The sequence below is a fragment of the Octopus sinensis genome, linkage group LG2 (assembly GCF_006345805.1).
Source record: "Octopus sinensis linkage group LG2, ASM634580v1, whole genome shotgun sequence".
NCBI classification, from domain to species: domain Eukaryota; kingdom Metazoa; phylum Mollusca; class Cephalopoda; order Octopoda; family Octopodidae; genus Octopus; species Octopus sinensis.
Window position 1 is genome coordinate 185,432,623 of NC_042998.1, and position 18,181 is coordinate 185,450,803.

An 18,181-nucleotide genomic window follows, 5' to 3' on the forward strand; every position below is an offset into this window, starting at 1 on the left:
TTAGCTAAGAATTGGCTTTTATACCTAACATTCGTCAGCCTAAGAAAAGCTTGATATTATGCTCTGTAGTCTGATGGTTGCTAAGAAATCTTAATATAGAGGACCAACTTGTGAAAGCCATGCAACCTCCTGACTGTCTGACCATGAAAACTCCTGTATACCAATGACCAAGATCTCATACATGAATCTGTCAAATATTTAGAGAAGAAATTCCAAACATAGAAGTAAAGCCTAGAATCTAGATGATCAAAGTAAACCTAGCAAAGAAAAAGGTGTAAGCAGGGAAGAAGCTAGGATGTTACAACCAACAAGGAAATGGCATGCTGAAAATGTAGAATGATGTAAGAACTCTGTACTGTGTACCAAATGCAAACTATAGGTGCACTGTAGGATCACAGGCAGATCAATAAAGAAGAAAGACTTTGTATCAAATAGATGCGCAGGGGTAGTTAGCAATAATAGTGCTTGTCAAATAAATTCTTTCAAATGTTCTGAAAGGCTTTGTAGAAGTAACTAATAGTATGCATGATCTAGGTGACATAATTAGCAAAGGAGGATGTGCTGAAAGCATAGCACTCAGAATAAGTATAGAGTGAAAGGTTCAGGGAGTTATTTTCTCTACAAGCAGCAGAAAGATTCTCTCGTCATGTGCAGTGCAGATTGTATGATGCTTGTATCATCATCATCATCATCATCGTTTAACGTCCGCTTTCCATGCTAGCATAGGTTGGACGGTTCAACTGGGATCTGGGAAGCCAGAAGGCTGCACCAGGCCCAGTCTGATCTGGCAGTGTTTCTACAGCTGGATGCCCTTCCTAACACCAACCACTCCGTGAGTGTGCTTTTTACGTGCCAGACGAGGCTGGCAATGGCCACGATCGGATGGTGCTTTTTACATGCCACCGGCATGGAGGCCAGGCGAGGCTGGCTTTGTATATAAAGTACAATGCAATATAATAGCAAACATGGGCACTAAATATTAAGGAAAGTTGGGAAAAATATGAAGCAAGTACAATACACTAGAATATAATGTTAGTTTACATGAACAACAGAGCACAAATAAGTTGAGAGAAAATTAGGTACGAGAAAATTCAGATGTAGTGTGCTTGAGGGAAGACATTATTGGTACAGATATGTGACGTGTATGTAGGATGACAGTCAAGTAATGAGGTTTTAAGCAATTCGAGTGGAAGGAACATGCAGAAAAGGAAGGTCAAGGAAGACACAGAAAGAAGTGATAGAAATTGATTTCAAGTGGTTGGTTCTCATAAAAGAGATGACAAAGGACAACATGGGGTGACATAGAGCTATGGAAGACCCATTGCAAACACAGAAAAGGAGAAAATTGACGATGTTGGTGACAGTGGTAGTATTAGTGATGTGGTGGTGAACTCACGTGAGATAAATGTTCTATACAGTGTTGAAACTTTTCTTTATTCTTTATCATCAAAATCTTTGGTCGTGGGTGTGGAAAATAATAGTATGGATGGGTGGAATCTTCAACTTCATCACTTTCTTCATCATCTGTACTCCATAAAAGATCATCTTCTGTGACTTGTAGTGGTTCATTCCTGAAAAAGAAATTTCAGCTGTTTTAACAAATTAATTAGTATAACCACATAAAACTTAATTATAGTTATTGTTGGTGAATAGTTGCAAACAATTGTGATCACTTAATTAATTATATCGTTTAACAAAACAGTTATGATCTAGTTAACTCCTAGCTTACCACAGATATATATTTTATCTGAAAGAAGGCAAATGCCAAATTCAGAACAATAAACTATTGATCAACTCGTCATTTATATACTCTTAACCCTGATCAGTATGCTAGCACTGAATTTTAGTGTGTTAAATCTTGTAGACAATGTAGAATATGCAGCACTTCACATAAGTAAAATCTGATTACTATCATAGCAAGTTGAACAACTTACATAGAAGGCCCCTTATTGATTCATATATCTATATCAGCCAACATGGATAGAGGCATTTTTTCACAGTTATCTTAACACCATGGCATGGCATGAAAACTAAAAAAAAATCACTATATCAATGTTCAAAACATACATTCTTGATATGAAATAAACATTTTGGACAGTGTTTATGAACCAGAAACTGTGCTGACTCCATACTGTTTTACAAAGAACTTAAGGAATATTTCCATTATTGAAATTAGCAAGACTACATGTTTTAAACGAATTTTATTTTTATCTTTCAGTCAGGAGGGAAAGAAATATCCATGTTCCTTCACAGGACCCCTGAGACTAGTGGAAAAGGGGACAGTATCCTTAAACTGGAGGCACTCAAAGCATCAGATGATAGTGTTAAACCAGGCAAAGGATTAAGCCTGCTAACCAAGTGGGTCGTGGCAGGATTTGAACTTAGAACACATATTGCAAGGCATCTACTCTGACATTCTAATAGTTCCCCTAAACCACTATCACCCTGAATTAGTATTTTTTTGTTATTGATTCCAAAAAGATGACAAAAGGCAAAGTCGACTTCAGCAGGATTTGAACTCAAAGTTCTGTGACAAAACAAATACTGTGAGGCTTTCTGTCAGACACTCTTATCATCATCATTATCATCGTTTAACGTCCGTTTTCCATGCTAGCATGGGTTGGACGGTTTAACTGGGGTCTGTGAAGCCGGAAGGCTTCATCAGGCCCAGTCAGATTTGGCAGTGTTTCTACGGCTGGATGCCCTTCCTAACGCCAACCACTCCGTGAGTGTAGTGGGTGCTTTTTACGTGCCACCTGCACAGGTGCCAGACGAGGCTGGCAATGGCCACAATCGGATGGTGCTTTAGTCATTTGTTACTAAATTTGGTATATTCAATTCTTTAATGGTTTTCCCCAAGGAATGAATTATGGATAAAAACTATAGATTTGTTACGAAATTTTAGCAGATTAATTTTAGGAAAAATAATGTCAAAGAGGAAATATCATAATCAAAATTAACTTAACCTTCCACTTCTCTGATATAAATAAAAATAAATGCCAGTAATACATTAATCAATACTATATACCATTATCTGCAAAAGAGAATTTTTCATAAAAACATTAATATTATGTTGAATGTAGTAATAATCTGAGAAATAGTTAAGTGGCTACTGAAGAATTATAAGCAATTAAAACCATGCATATTGTTTCATTAAGAACTAAGTATTAATTTCTTTTCTTTCTACAATACAGGGTTTTCAGGCTAAATTTGATATTTGTTTTATGTTTCCTTTTTTCAGGAACAGCTTGATATATTGGTGAAGAGTCAACTGTGTTGGAGAGCATAAGGATTAAGGCTGTAGTAGAGGAAAAGTTAGATGACATGAAAGACTGGAAGTCATCTGACTATTGGGAAAAGAGTGACTTGTATCATGATGATTCATACAGGGTATCAAAATGTCAACATCATGACAGCTACTTAATGCTCTGAGAACACTGTAAAGACTGTAAAACATGACAAAGACAGTTGCAACATCATCATCATTTAACGTCCGCTTTCCATGCTAGCATGGGTTGGACGATTTCACTGAGGACTGGCGAACCAGACTCCAATCTGATCTGGCAGAGTTTCTAAAGCTGGATGCCCTTCCTAACGCCAAACAAAGACTACAAAGTCATAGCAGGTGCTCTGACTGCATCTATATACCAGAATTCATCCCCACATCTTTGAACAACAGTATAGGCTCAATTCAGATGGCTATGTAAAGCTGCTGGAGACTGTGGTCAATCCTAGGTTGGAGAGGGTTGCTGCTGGAAGACTATATGTGTGGCAGCAGGATTCATCTCCTTGTCATCCCCCCCCCCCCCAAAAAGTCAGAAGTGGTTGTCAGAAAAATTCTACGACTTCACCAGTTTGAATTTTTGGCCTCCTGAATACCTAAATTGTAAACCTATGGATTACTACAAGTAGAGCACAGTTGAGAAAGACACTAATCACTTTGTGTGCAACACCAAGGCTGAGGTGATGGCCAAGATCAAGAAGGTGTTTGAAGATACTTCCCAGGGACACTATGAGGAATGCATGCACCAGCTTCCAGAGCTGTCTTGAAGCAATGGTGAAAGCCGGGGCGACTACTTTGAGTAAACTGTTATCTCCCAACCATAATTATCATTTAACATCCGCTTTCCATGCTGGCATGGGTTGGACAGTTTGACAAAAGATTGAACTAGGCTTCAGTGTTTGTTTTGGCATGGTTTTTACTGCTGGATGCCCTTCCCAACCCAACCTCTTTACAGTGTGGACTGAGTGCTTTTTATGTGGCACCAGCAGAAGCAAGGTCAGTTTTGGCATGGTTTTTGCAGCTGGATGCCCTTCCAGATGCCAACCTCTTTATAGTGTGGACTGGATGCTTTTTTATGTGGCACCAGCACCAACAGGGTCACCAAGTAACTTGCAACACAAAGATCCTTTGAGAGGGGAGGGGATATTGATGGAAGTGATCTTGTGGCAGGTGACGAGAGGTTAGAGTGTGACAGAGAGGCAGAGATAGGTGTCTAGTTGTTATTTTTTGATTTTTTTAAATGTTCTATTTACGGATGGGATATCGTGTTTTCTTTTCCTTTTATGCAAATTATCAAATTTAGCCTGAACAACCCTGTAGGTATGAGGACTGAAATTTGTTCAACTGGAATTTATTTCATCAACCCAGAAATGATGAAAGGCAAAGTCAACCTTGGTCGAAATTTGAACTCAGAATGTAAAACCCGAAGAAATGCCATCAAACATTTTGCCCAGGCATGCTAATGATTGTGTCGGCTCATTGCCTTTAGGAAGTTTGTAATAATAGAAACCTACAAACAACGTTGTCGCTCCTGTTGTAAATCAATGGGCCAATCTTCATCATCAAGGTTAAAATCATTGGCAAATCTTGCAGCTTCTTCTATCATCCCTAGTAAACAAAGCTTCTGTACCACTTTTTTCTGTGTACTTATACAATCTGCAGAAATATACTGCAAGAGAAACAAAATAGCCAATTAAAATTAGTAAAAGAAACAATCGTCATGTTTTAATTATTTTACAGACTCAATATAGTAACAAATTTTCATCTCAACTGCAAACGTCAGCACTATTAGTGGTTTAACATCCACTTTTCCCATGCTCGTGTGGGTCAGATGGAGTTTATTAAGGCAGATTTTTCTTTGGAAGAATTCCCTTCCTACTGCCAACCCTCACTTGTTTCCAAGCAAGAAAAACATTTCCCCATAGCCAAACATGATTTTGCAGAATACTGAAAATGAATGACACTGCTTGTATGACAGTGATGCTCATTTACAACTATCACATGATGTCAAGACAAGGAGACATAAACATACACACTCTCACACATGGGTATGTGTATGTGATTGTGTGTGTGTGTGTGTGCATATATATATACAATGGGCTTCTTTCAGTTTCTGTCTATCAAATCCACTTACAAAGTTTTTCTACCATAGTAAGAAACACTTGTCCAAGATGCCATGCAGTGGGATTGAACTTGAAACCATGAGGTTGAGAAGTAAACTTTTTAAAATACATCAAAAACAATGCTAAAATATCATGCATCAATATCATGTTTCTTTCTAATGTTGCACAATTACCTATTTTCTGTATGGAAACATACTTGACACAAAACTTACTAAACTAAATATTTCTCTATTGCTAAAAATAGAAGTTATTTAATAATCTCAATCTTGTACAAGTTTAACTTATTCACAACATAAAAATAATGCAAAATTGAAAACTTACCACAATCAAATCTCTCCAGTTGCAATAACTTGTTATCTAGAATTGAAATAATAAAATTCACTTAGTAAATTAGAAGAATACAACTTAATAAAATTGTTTCACATGACTTAACCCTTTCGTTACCACCCCGGCTGAAATCGGCTCTGGCTCTGAGTACAAATGTCTTGTTTTCATAAGGTTTGAATTAAAATCTTCCATCAAACCTTGGTTACAATTTATGTTCCTAACACTAGCTTAATGATAACCAAGTAATTTTACTAGATTATTTGTTATATTTAAAGTAATTGAAAGAAACACAGAGCATCTCAAAATAAATACAGTAACGAAAGGGTTAAGGAAAAGTTGTTCAGCTGGATAACTCTTTCAGCTATTTTTACTTCAAATTAAAGAAAAGAAATCATTTGGAAAAAACTGTAAAGAAAAAAATAATTTAGAACACCAAGTTAATAAAACAAAAATAAAATTTTGAAATTACCTTTTTAATGTATAAATGTGAAACGTATGAAATGAAGCCCATTCTGTGTGATAATAGCAAGTTGGGACAAATTCCTAGAAAAATAATTAAAATGACATTAGTACCCAGTCTTAATATTCACCTCATCTTATGAGGTGCTATTAACACTAAAATAGGAGATATGTTAAATTTGACATATTAATTTAGCTATGATTAGGTAGAAGTCAGACAATCTGATAGGTGCAGAAATGGTGATGGTTTGGTAATGACTGGGTTTAGAAGTGAGAAAGGAACCACGGATGAGAAAGGGGATATTAGTAAGTTATTGGTAGAGTGAGAGAGAGTTGAACTTAACAGAGAATTCGTCCTACACTTACAACACTGGTATGGGAGTTTGACAGCCAAGAAGGGTTGTGATCATTGAAATATACCAAGAGGGATGAAGTAAGATAGAAGACTTCAAGGCAGTAGTAAAAGGTTTTTACAGTTGCTGAGGAGTTCAAAGAGTGGCAGTGACAGAAGATGAATTCATAAGAATAACTAGAAGTCCTTCTTATAGATTTCTAGGTGGGAAAGGTGAATGAAGGGTAGAGTAGACAGCACATTTCAGGGTGAAATTAGACTATAGTGAATAACCTGGGAAATAGAGACAGACTAAAGAAAAGGAGTGAGTGGTTCCTCAGGGAGGAACAAAGTTTGTAGTTATTGTGTTAGTAAAAAGGGATATGCGGGATCCAGGTTGGACTGAAGTTCATGAATGTTCATAGAAAAGAAGGGAGAATAGTCCAGAAGATTAGATGATTGTGAAAGGTAATTGTAGCTAAAAAGGACCATAAGAAATAGAGAAAGAAGTGGTCCAAGCAAACTAGAAGGTGTTTATGCTTCAGACAAGAATATACAAGTTAAAGATGAATTAATATACAGTCTAAAACAGAACAGTCTAACTTAGCCAGTATGTAAAGATGAATGTTAAAATACATATGATTATAACAATGGTGTGATGATGATTTTAAATTATAACTGTGGTAATTTTATTAAGTAGAAGCTGAAATATAAGGCAGCTAACTCACCTTTAGGAAATTCATAGAGTTTTACAATCTTACCCAACCACTTTTTAACAATATTTCGAGAAAGTCTACCATGGAAATGTGAGTGTCTCCTACAAATAAATAAGCATTCAATCTTGTTAGTGATTGTGAAGAAAAAAAAAAAGAGAAAATATCTCAGACTAAAAAGATGAAAACTGGTTATTGTATATTCAAAAATGCATGTACAATGTTCTTAACAAACATATCATACTGTTTACAAACAATTGTGTTTCCTAATCTACTGAACAAATTGTTTTCCAAATAGTTAAAATATTTTATAATTGGTTTACAGTAAAAAAAATCCCAGATAAATGCCCACACAGCTGAAGTACAAAACTATTTGAGTTGTATATTTCGGAATCGGAATCGAAATTGAACCAATCCTATGACTGGCACCCAGCAGTTGCCAGTGCCGCTGGACTGACTCCTGCCCAGGTGGCAAGTAAAGAAACATCATTTCGACCCTGTGCTTGAGGAGACCTATTGAGTCAAGTACATCAACATCAAAAATCAATGGAAATTGTAGTTGTGATCCCTGTGCTGGTGGCACGTAAAAAGCACCATCCGAACGTGGCCGATGCCAGCGCCACCTTGACTGGCTTCCGTGCTGGTGGCACGTAAAAGAGCACCAACCAATCGTAGCCGTTGCCAGCTTCGCCTGGCGCCTGTGCCGGTGGCACATAAAAAGCACCCACTACACTCATGGAGTGGTTGGCGTTAGGAAGGGCATCCAGCTGTAGAAACACTGCCAGATCAGACTGGAGCCTGGTGCAGCCTTCTGGCTTCCCAGATCCCGGTCGAACCGTCCAACCCATGCTAGCATGGAAAACGGACATTAAACAATGATGATGATGATACCTTGTTTATATGACTTTAAGGATGCTAAAATAATAGATGAAGTGGAAATGAAAGTCTTGCATTAAACACTCTCTCTACACATGAATAACATACAGCTGAAACCGTCAAACTAATAACCAACAATAAATCTCCCATATGTATATTCTCATGGCAACCTCATATATCTCATTACCAAAACTACATCACAAAAGTTAGGTTTCCTCAGATCCTCTACAAAAATCAGGAGTACTGCTGCTACTATACAAACACCCTAAACTATCAGCAGGTTCATATAGTTTCAGGTGTTAGTCAATGGCAACCATCAGCTCTGGTTTCCCCTGATATAACTCTATGATAAGAGATTTTACTGCTCTGAACAAGTAAACTGTGTAAATTTGAGTGTAAACAATGCCAGTACTGCCTGACTGGCCCTCGTACCAGTGGCGCATAAAAAGCACCCACTACACTCTCAGATTTGTTGGCGTTAGGAAGGGGATCCAGCTGTAGAAACTTTGCCAGATCAGATTGGAGCCTGTTGCAGCCTTCTGGCTTGCCAGTCCCCAGTTAAATCATCCAACTCATGCCAGCATCGAAAGTAGACATTAAACGACAATGATGATGATGAAGAATCTAAGTTTTATTGTACTCCTTCACTGTTCCAATGAAAAGTTAAAATTTTAGCTGAACACATTCACAAACACAAATACGAGAATCTTTCCCAAATCTTAAAAATAAAAATAAAGATACTAATCTGACTATTTTAAGCAAAAGAGATTCCAACTGCAAAAGGGTGCAGCATTGAAATTTAGACAATATTACCATCTCAATATCAAATAACCCCATAACCAAAATTATACCAAATTATAATTATACAGCTAATTATCAATACTTACTAAACCTAGATTCTTTCAAAACTATATTTTCTAATCGGAAAATAAATATTTGGGATCATATGTTTGTGTATATTGTTTGTTACTTCTTTATTGCCCACAAGGGGCTAAACATAGAGGGGACAAACAAGGACAGACAAAGGGATTAAGTCGATTACATCGACCCCAGTGCGTAACTGGTACTTAATTTATTGACCCCGAAAGGATGAAAGGCAAAGTCGACCTCGGCAGAATTTGAACTTGGAACGTAACGGCAGACGAAATACTGCTAAGCATTTCGCCCGGCGTGCTAACGTTTCTGCCAGCTCGCTGCCTGTTTGTATCTGTATGAGTGAATACATTTAAATATATAGAATATATGAAGGGTCATTACCTGAGAACATCAGCTTCGAAGTCTTCATCAAGCATGTTGTCGAAGAATCGAACAACATTCTCTCTGTTTGATATATCTTCCTCCATAAACTTACAAAATTTTCCCCACATGTTTTTCAGTATAAAATTCAAACATTTCTGGATAAAAGTATATAAAATAACATAACTGAGACTAACAAAGTAGCTAAATCAGATTTACAATAAAACTGAAATACAATTAGAAATATTGAATTTCTAAATGTCTCAGAGAGACATGAGCGGTGGTGGAGCGGTATAGTGGTCGTATACTGTCAACTCAATGTGACAGTCCGTATGGTTATTACACCACCGCCATTTAGCCCTAGGAAACATCGACGTTTCCTGTTGGCTTTATGTGTCAAAGCCGACAGAAAACGTCAATGTTTCCTAGGGCTAAATGGCGGTGGTGTAATTCCCTTATGGGACTGTCACATTGAAATACAATTACATCAATTTAATGAAGCAAAATAAAGTAATATTCATTACCAAAGATCACAACATGATGGTTACCAATAAATGAATCTATATACATAAATCAGTAACAGAAAAGCCAAAGAGTATGAAGAGCTGGAAAGACTGATTAAATGCAAGTACAGGGAGTCTAAAAAGACCTGGATGAATGAACAGTGTGAAAAAATTGAAAGGCTATTCCCAGTAGGATGCAGGGTACATCAGAAGATAAATGAGATCTCTGGGAGAAAGTAAGGATGCACAAACTCCGGATGTTTCAGTGCAAAGGCTGATACGATGTTAGTTGAGAAGATTGACATTTGGAATAGATGGACAGAGTACACAGGTGGCTCATTTCATGATGCAAGAGCAACTTTGCCTAGTTTTCGTGACTCTAATGAGGGTCCAAAGATCCTGCCATCAAAGCTGCTGGGCCAGATGCAATTGTCATTGGTTTCATATTTTGGCACAAGGCCAGTAATTTCAGGGGAGGAGGAAAATTTATTACATCAGCCCTAGTACTCAACTGGTACTTTACAAAGGTCGCCCATGGCCACAATGTAGGACATGGCACTAAAGAGAGAGAGAGAGAGAGATATTAAAAAAAAAAAAATGTCTTGATTAACAACATCATCAATGCAACAATCATCATTATCCAAGAAGAAGAAAACATCTCAGTATTTAGTCAGAAAAATCCTTTGTAAAAGTGCTCAATATATGTTTCAAACAGATTGCAGACCCAATATCCATTTAGAAATCTTAGATTTCATAAAAACTGAAAACCTATCTCTTCACTAGTTGCAATCATTATTTTCTGAATTTGAATTGTATGATTTTTAGCTGTATGATTTGTCCATTATAGCAGTTAAATTTGCCTCATAAATTTTCTTTTGCCTTTAAAATAGAGACTAGCCTTACAAGATACAAAACTATATCAATTATATTGGTACCATGATAAAATGCTCTCAGTATACTCTATAAAGTTGTGGGTGAATGAGTGAAGACCTTTTAGTTTTATCAAAGACATGATGTTTCTATTGCTTGTGATAGAAAACACATCTAGTCATAGAAACAACCCATCCAGAAGAGCAGTAATTCTGAATATGAAGTGATTTTGGCTCCTGAGAGCTGGCCAACCTATGTCAATGAGGAAAATATGAGGTCTGATCAATAAGTATCCGGACTGTTGCCATAATAATGAAGCTAAAGCACGCAGAGTGAAGCTACTTGGCACAGATTGACCTTCACCTCTGTTGTGCATTCACACTAAGTTTTAATGTTCTAGTTCACTTCCCTTGTTTACAGCAGTGCTTGGAAGTAACATGTGGTTGTTGTTGCATTGACCATGACAGAAAAAATTGTCATGGTGATACCTGTTCAGAGGCCTATGCAAAGTTGCAGAAAGTGTATGCAGAGGATTGTATGAGTGACACACAAGTGTATGAATGGTTCAGACATTTCCAAGATGGCTGAAAAAACTGTCAATAGTGATGAACCTTCTGGGAGACCTGCAACCAGCAGAACTGAGAAAAAGATTGCAGATGTGAGAGGAAATTGTTGACTCACCATCTGTGAGTTATCAGAGGATGTGCAGATTAGTTACAGTTCAGTTCAGTCCGTTATCACTGAAGATTTGGGTATGAGATGCGTGTCTGCCAAGTTGGTAGCAAAACTGCTTTCAGCTGACCAAAAAGACACTCAGGTTTCAGTTGCATAAGATCTAGCATTGAAAATGATGAAAACTTTTTGAAAACTTGGTGTAGGCCTCTGAGTAGCTATCACCAAGCTTTTGGCAAAATTTGATGCAGATTTTCTGCTCAACTTTCTCCGTCATGGTCAATGCGACGATCACATGCTACACACCTTCCTTTCAAGCACTGCTGTAAATAGTGGAAGTGAACTAGAACGTTAAAACTTAGTGCACACGCACAGCAGAGTTCAAGGTCAATCTGTGCCAAGTGGCTTTACTTTGTGTGCTTTAGCCTCGTTACTGTGGTAACAGTCCGGATACATATTGATCAGATCATGTATATGTAAAATGACAATGACAATGATGATGATGATGATGATGATAACAACACCAACAACAATGACTATATATATTTTAAATAATAATTTTTGAGATAGTATTTAACAATAGACAAAAATATAATCAAATGCTTACTTCTTCAAGACTACTTGGTAACAAAGAAGTTTCTTCCTGATGTGTTGGCTTTTCATTGACTTCCGCAGCCATTTTATGGGAAGAATAAAAATCTGAAAACAATAATAATTTAGTCTGAGTTAAAGGAATAAGAGTTCTTGAAACATTGCTTGAATCAATGATATATTAGTATCTTAACACTTCACTCATTAAGTCTCAAGTGAAGTTTTGAATTATATTTAATGTGATTCAAAATTCCACTTGACATTGACCAATTAGTATTTCTCCACTAAACAGAACCTTCCTGGTGAAGTTAATAAGATTGATAATAAAGGATTTCAGTTCCTATTGGCTGATGTGTGTGATAAAAAAATGTAAGCTGAGATAAATTTCAGGAGTGCATTACTGGGTAAAAAGGATTGAATAAATGTTTAGTAAAGGGCATGAGAGCAGTTGAGGCATGGTGTGCATATCAGGAGATTCAGAGTAGCAGGAAGTGGAGAGAAAGAATGGAAATAATGTATCTGTGAGCTGGGGAGGGAACCCTTGCCAATCAGCGAGATGAGCTTTTTTGACAAGCATTTATGATACTTACATGTTTAAAGATAGTTTGGCACTCAGCTTAACAGCGATTGTCTGTGATCGGCATGTCCCTGAGGCTTTGCATCCAGTCATGTCATCATGCCACACCATGCCACCCTAAACAAGATGATCATAAAGCATGGCCTAGATGCTGCAGGCTTCCCTTCTCAGCTTAAGCCAGTGGGGCTAGACTGAGGGAATGGTAAAAGGCCAGATGGTATGACAATTTTCCCATTCCATGATGGCAGGCTCCTCATCTGGGATAGCACATGCTGTGACACCTTCTCCAGCAGCAACTTTGTGTAGTCAGATACCAGCCCAGGCTCTGCTGCTCATCAGGCTGAGGAAAGCAAGCTACCTAAGTATTAGTCGCTCTCCAACTGGTTTATAGCCGAGCCTGTGGCAATGGCAACCTCCAGCTTCCCCTGTTCAGTGCTATCAGGACGGAGATGGCTGTTCACATGTGTGAGCTCCATAACTCAGAGTGGCTGTTTCAGCGCATTTCTCTCACCATGCTCTGGGAAAAATCCTTTTCCATTTTTTACGGGGCTCACACTTGTTTAGCCACAAGTCAGCTTTAATCCTGCAGCCCTATGATCAAACATTTTCAAAAGTGTCTATCTTGTCTTTTTGTAGGGTTACATTGTCCAATGTATCCTTTTATACTTAAGACAGTAGGGTGTTATTTAAGGGTATTACATAAGAAAGTACAGTGTGATTTGAGAGCAGTTTGGTAGCTATTTCTTTACTACCCACAAGGAGCTAAACACAGAGAGGACAAACAAGGACAGACAAATGGATTAAGTCGATTATATCGACCCCGGCGCATAACTGGTACTTATTTAATCGACCCCGAAAGGATGAAAGGCAAAGTCGACCTCGGCGGAATTTGAACTCAGAGCGTAGCGGCAGACGAAATACTGTTAAGCATTTCACCCAGCATGCTAACGTTTCTGCCAGCTCGCTGCCTTGCAGTTTGGTAGCTATGGGAGAACAACTTTAATGAAGAAATCAATGACACTTCTCTTTTTCTCTGTCTCTTCCATTATTCTCTCAACTACAATCCTCTCACAACAATAAATCCATTCCTCCCATCATAGCTTAACTCCTCTCAACATTTCATCTAAAGTAACTACTCTCTCCTATTTTCTCTTTCACCCTGCAAGTTGCAAGATGACCTCATGAAAGATGCACCTAGAAGCTTTGCAAAGAGGTTGGAAAATCAAGCTGTAACATCACAAGATTGAGAGGACTTCATCATGAACAAGATACCTTCTCCAGTGTTGGGTGTCATGGGAAATTGCACCCAGTACACTCTGTAAAGTGGTTGGTGTTAAGAAGGACATTCAGCCATAGAATCAATGCCAGAATCGAGATACTGGAGTGAGACATGGTCCTCTCACTTGTTGGATCCCATTGAACCATCCAGTCCATGTTAGCAAGGAAAGTGGATATGAATTGATGATGATGATGAAGATGAAATTACTGTTTTGGTCTTAAAACTTAAACTATTTGTGTTTCAAAATCAGATTTTCGAGACTTATCAGCATGCAGTTTTGAATTTTAAATATGGGCAAGATTTTGCCTGAGAGTAAGGGGTTCTGGATACATAGCATAGAGGCTCCTTTGTTGGCTTGAATAGATGGTGTACTTTATAAGGGTACAAAGCATTTTCAATTAAAGCTGCGCTTGAAGAGTAAGCAAGGAGATGAAGTAAGAAGAGATTAATTTAGAAAACTGTTTATTATGAGAGGTATGCTACAAAGAAGGTGTTTTACTTAGGGTTAGGGTTAAAATTGAGATGGAGCTGAGGCTAGGATTCTTGCTGTGTTTAAAAATGAGTAAGTCAATTTTTAATAAAAGGCAAAACTTTAACAGCAAAAAACAAAGAACTACAGTCAGTGAATGAATTTATACAAGGTTACATTGCTCAACATGCTAAAAATAGCATACTTACTTAACACACTACTCTCATTAAAAAGAATACAATTAGATAACACAATTAGAACTTTATGCCTGAGCAAAAAGATGGGCTAGTCATGGCCAGAATGTCTTTGATTGCAAGTCTGTTCGATCAAGGCTTAACCATTGGTTAACATTCTGCCAGCAATTAACAAAGTCAGTTTTATTGTTTGCTTTTTCTTTTCTTTTTTTTTTTAACATGATTAACTAAATCCCTGTCTAAAGGTGCTGACTTGGAAACTTAATTAGTGTAAGAAAAGTAGAAGATAGAAACTTTCGTTTTACTATTTCTTTCATATTAAAGATCACAGAAACTTGCTTTTTGTGGATGCTAAATAAATTTAGCTTCTGAAATTTTTTGATGTATTGTTTCTTCTATGCTGTTTTTTTTTTTTTTTTCTCTTTTTCTTCAACGGGTATATACGTATGAAGAACTACGACAATCTCTAAAATTCCAGTCGTTCTCATTGCTTCTTCCCTCCACAGCAAATACAAGGTATATAAAAGATGGCAAATGAATTGAAAAGTAAACAAACGACTGTCAATAATCGGGAATGCGTTTGATAAATACGTGAGTGTATACAGAAAGTTTTCGCATTGTACAAGGAAATATATTAATTTAACATTCTCTTCGGCGATCTTTGGTTTTTGGTAAATATATTTGTGGGACTGACAACGAAACCAAGACAATATAAGATACAAAAATAGACTATTTACAGGAGTTTACCAGACCACAACACACGCAAGAGAACGTTTATGTGATTGACGCCAGGCTTATCACCCAAAAGCATTTAGACATCATTATACTGTTTAATTATTTGCAGTTTACTAATTGAAAAATGGAATAAATCATATGCAATTTACACAAAATCGGAATTTGCAGTTATCACTTTGTTACATCAGGTATATCATTTTATACCATTGGCGATAATTTGTTAAAAAATTTTTGATTCAGTGTAGTTTGTTTTACTTTATTCACCTCTATGTGAGCTTGCGTATTTTCATGTGTGTATGCGTAATTTGATATGTGGTTGCTATGTCTAGCAGGTGATCGTCTCCTAAATGCCCCACTCTCAATTGTGCTTTCTTTATGTTTACTATAGTAATACGACAAATTAATTCCCCTTGTTAAAGAGTCCATCACCCCAAACTTTGTCTTTTTAAATATGTTTTTTACACTGCGATTTCCCATATTCTATAGTTTCGTATCAATTCGTTCGAAATGACGAGGCGGGTTATTCACATTTACTATACGTTCAAATAAAAGTATCGTGTAACAGTCGAAAATACGAATATTAACAAATGAAAATCTGGGTATGGATATTGTATCACCTGGCAACTGATTTACACATTTGTATTTGTGCGGTTCTCTCCGCTTTCATCACATAAAATCGGAGATTACTTGACTATTAATTTAAGGCTTTATATATATATTTAAAAAAAAGGGGGGCATCCATCCGTTTATGGATTGCTAAACAGGGGGACAATGGAAAACTGTTTCTGGGTGATCTTACACAAATCGAGCAAGCTTAAGTAATTTAGCGTCAGTTCACGTAATTGCTAAATGCAATACAATTATTGCATTAAACATTAATAGGGTCGAGAAATTATCGGTAAATGTGAAAAATTGAACATCCATCTAGCATGTTGCATTGAATTGATGTTCCATCGATTGTAATTTAGAATCAATGACCTGGGTGCAACGAATTCGCTTTACCAAGACTTAGCAAGGCCATCAAATAAGAATTCTTATTCTACCAATCAGAGAGGTGATTGTAAAATTGCTGGATGTTAGTGACCGATCGTGAATATGAATTATTGAGAAGATCTGTTTGTAAACAAATTATTAACAAGGACATGAGCAGTGGAAATACTTACAGCAGTTTCCCCCAGACAAATTACGAGCATGCGCAATTGCTACACGGTCGTATAATAATAGTGGCTCACGTGGCTTTTAATGTACCCTTTGGGATTTTGTTGACAGGTACTGAGATGCGATGCCTGATTTTCCTCAGATCCTATCCTACCCAAGTGCCGTTATATATCTAACGAGTAGGTAGGATTTCAAACAACGAAGACAGCAGGGGGCGGTTTGAAATTTTCGAAAAACCACCTATTGTTGTCATCGTTTACCTGCAGTTCCATGGATATGTCGAAATAAATGAACTAAAATATAGGTGGATGTAACCAAATGCATTTTAAGCGGTTAGTGTGGTTTTGGCATGGAAACTGTTCAGCTTCCCTCATGAGAACTATTTTCTCATGCCAAACTAGTATAACAAACGCAGCATATGTTGGTTAAACAATGAATTACTCCAACATAATTTAGGTTTTATAACGAAGTAATTTTTTTTTTTTAATTACGTTATATGTTAATGTTTTCAAAAAAAGTAGTTCCGAATAATTTTGAACACTAAACCAAAAGCAACCCTTGTTATTTAATAACTGATGCTGATTTCTATTTTTTTTTTCTTCACAGACATAGTATTATCTTTTTACTTTTAATTTCATTATTAAGTCGGGACTTAGCTTTTTATCTTTCGAGAATCGATAAAATAAGTACCAGTTGAGCACCGTGGTCAATGTAATCCACTTACTCTTCCCCCAAAATTTTAGGCCTTGTGCCCTATAATACAAAAAAAGGATCTTTTCGGTTTGAACGGCACTTTTTTTAAATAATTTCCACCAAACTAAACACTTTTAAACTTCGTATACTGGTAGAATGTGTTTTTAAAACATCTTTTTCTCTTGGCTTTATTGAGAAAATTCTATAGTTTGTAAGATATTTGTTTTTTTTTTCTGCAATTTCAACCAATCAATGACGTCTATTGAGGTGAAAACATTCTGTGCTGTATGAATATGTCCATCGTTTAAGAAACAGATTGGGTTTATTTACATTTCTGAAGAAAAATGATACCCTTCCCCCACCCCTAACTCTAACTAACCCTAACCCTAAAACATTGAAATGCAATAGATCGATACTAGGTTCATAATTATGGGTGACAATTTCATATGACACCGCTAGAAAAAACTGCCGTTCAAACCGAAAAGATCCCCACTTACTCTTCCCCCAACATTTCAGGCCTTGTGCCTATAATACAAAAAAAAGAAGGCGATGTTTCGAAGAATTATTATTATTAGTATTGTTGGTCGATAAATTAAGGACCAGTCAAGTATTGGGGTCGTTGTGATCGACTTTCACCCTCTTCCCCCTACCCCCAATTTCAGGCCTTGTGCCTATAATAGAAAGGATTATTGTTGGTATTGTTCAGTGCTTTTCAAACTTTTTGCTGGAGCGGAACCCCAAGGAAACATTCCACTGGCTCGAGGAACCCCCTGTGCAATAATTTAATAGTCTTATGCACACATATCTGCACAGGAGAATTAAAAATTACTGCCGATTTTAGCAGTTTTGTAACTTCTTGCGGAACCCTGGTTGAAAACCACTGGTATTGTTCGACGAGTTGGCTGAATTGTCAAATCGGATAAAATGCTTTTACGTTTTAAGTTCAAATTCCGCCGAGATCGACTTAGCCTTTTATCCTTTCAGGGTTGATAAACTAAGTACCAGTTGAGCCCTGGAGCCGATGTAATCGGCTTAGCCCCCCCCCCCCACACACATACATCCAGAAATTGCTGGCCTTGTGCCAAATTTGAA

General features: G+C 37.1%; 1 protein-coding gene across 3 annotated transcripts in view; it reads right to left on the reverse strand.

Annotated features, from left to right (window-relative positions):
• Positions 1-16,795, reverse strand: part of LOC115230933 (exonuclease mut-7 homolog) — a 43,036-nt gene extending 26,241 nt beyond the window's left edge. For 2 of the 3 annotated variants that reach the window (XM_036500544.1, XM_036500543.1), the window contains exons 1-7: positions 12,001-12,092; positions 9,370-9,506; positions 7,252-7,340; positions 6,203-6,276; positions 5,728-5,763; positions 4,798-4,952; positions 1,397-1,571 (exon numbers count right to left, since the gene is read on the reverse strand). In XM_036500544.1, coding sequence (XP_036356437.1) covers positions 1,397-1,571; positions 4,798-4,952; positions 5,728-5,763; positions 6,203-6,276; positions 7,252-7,340; positions 9,370-9,506; positions 12,001-12,072 — 738 coding nt within the window. In that variant the 5' untranslated portion in view covers positions 12,073-12,092. Of the gene's footprint in view, positions 1-1,396; positions 1,572-4,797; positions 4,953-5,727; positions 5,764-6,202; positions 6,277-7,251; positions 7,341-9,369; positions 9,507-12,000; positions 12,093-16,401 lie in introns of those variants that run through there. The other variant, XM_029801038.2, reaches the window with a different exon arrangement.
• Between the last annotated feature and the right edge of the window lie 1,386 nt (positions 16,796-18,181).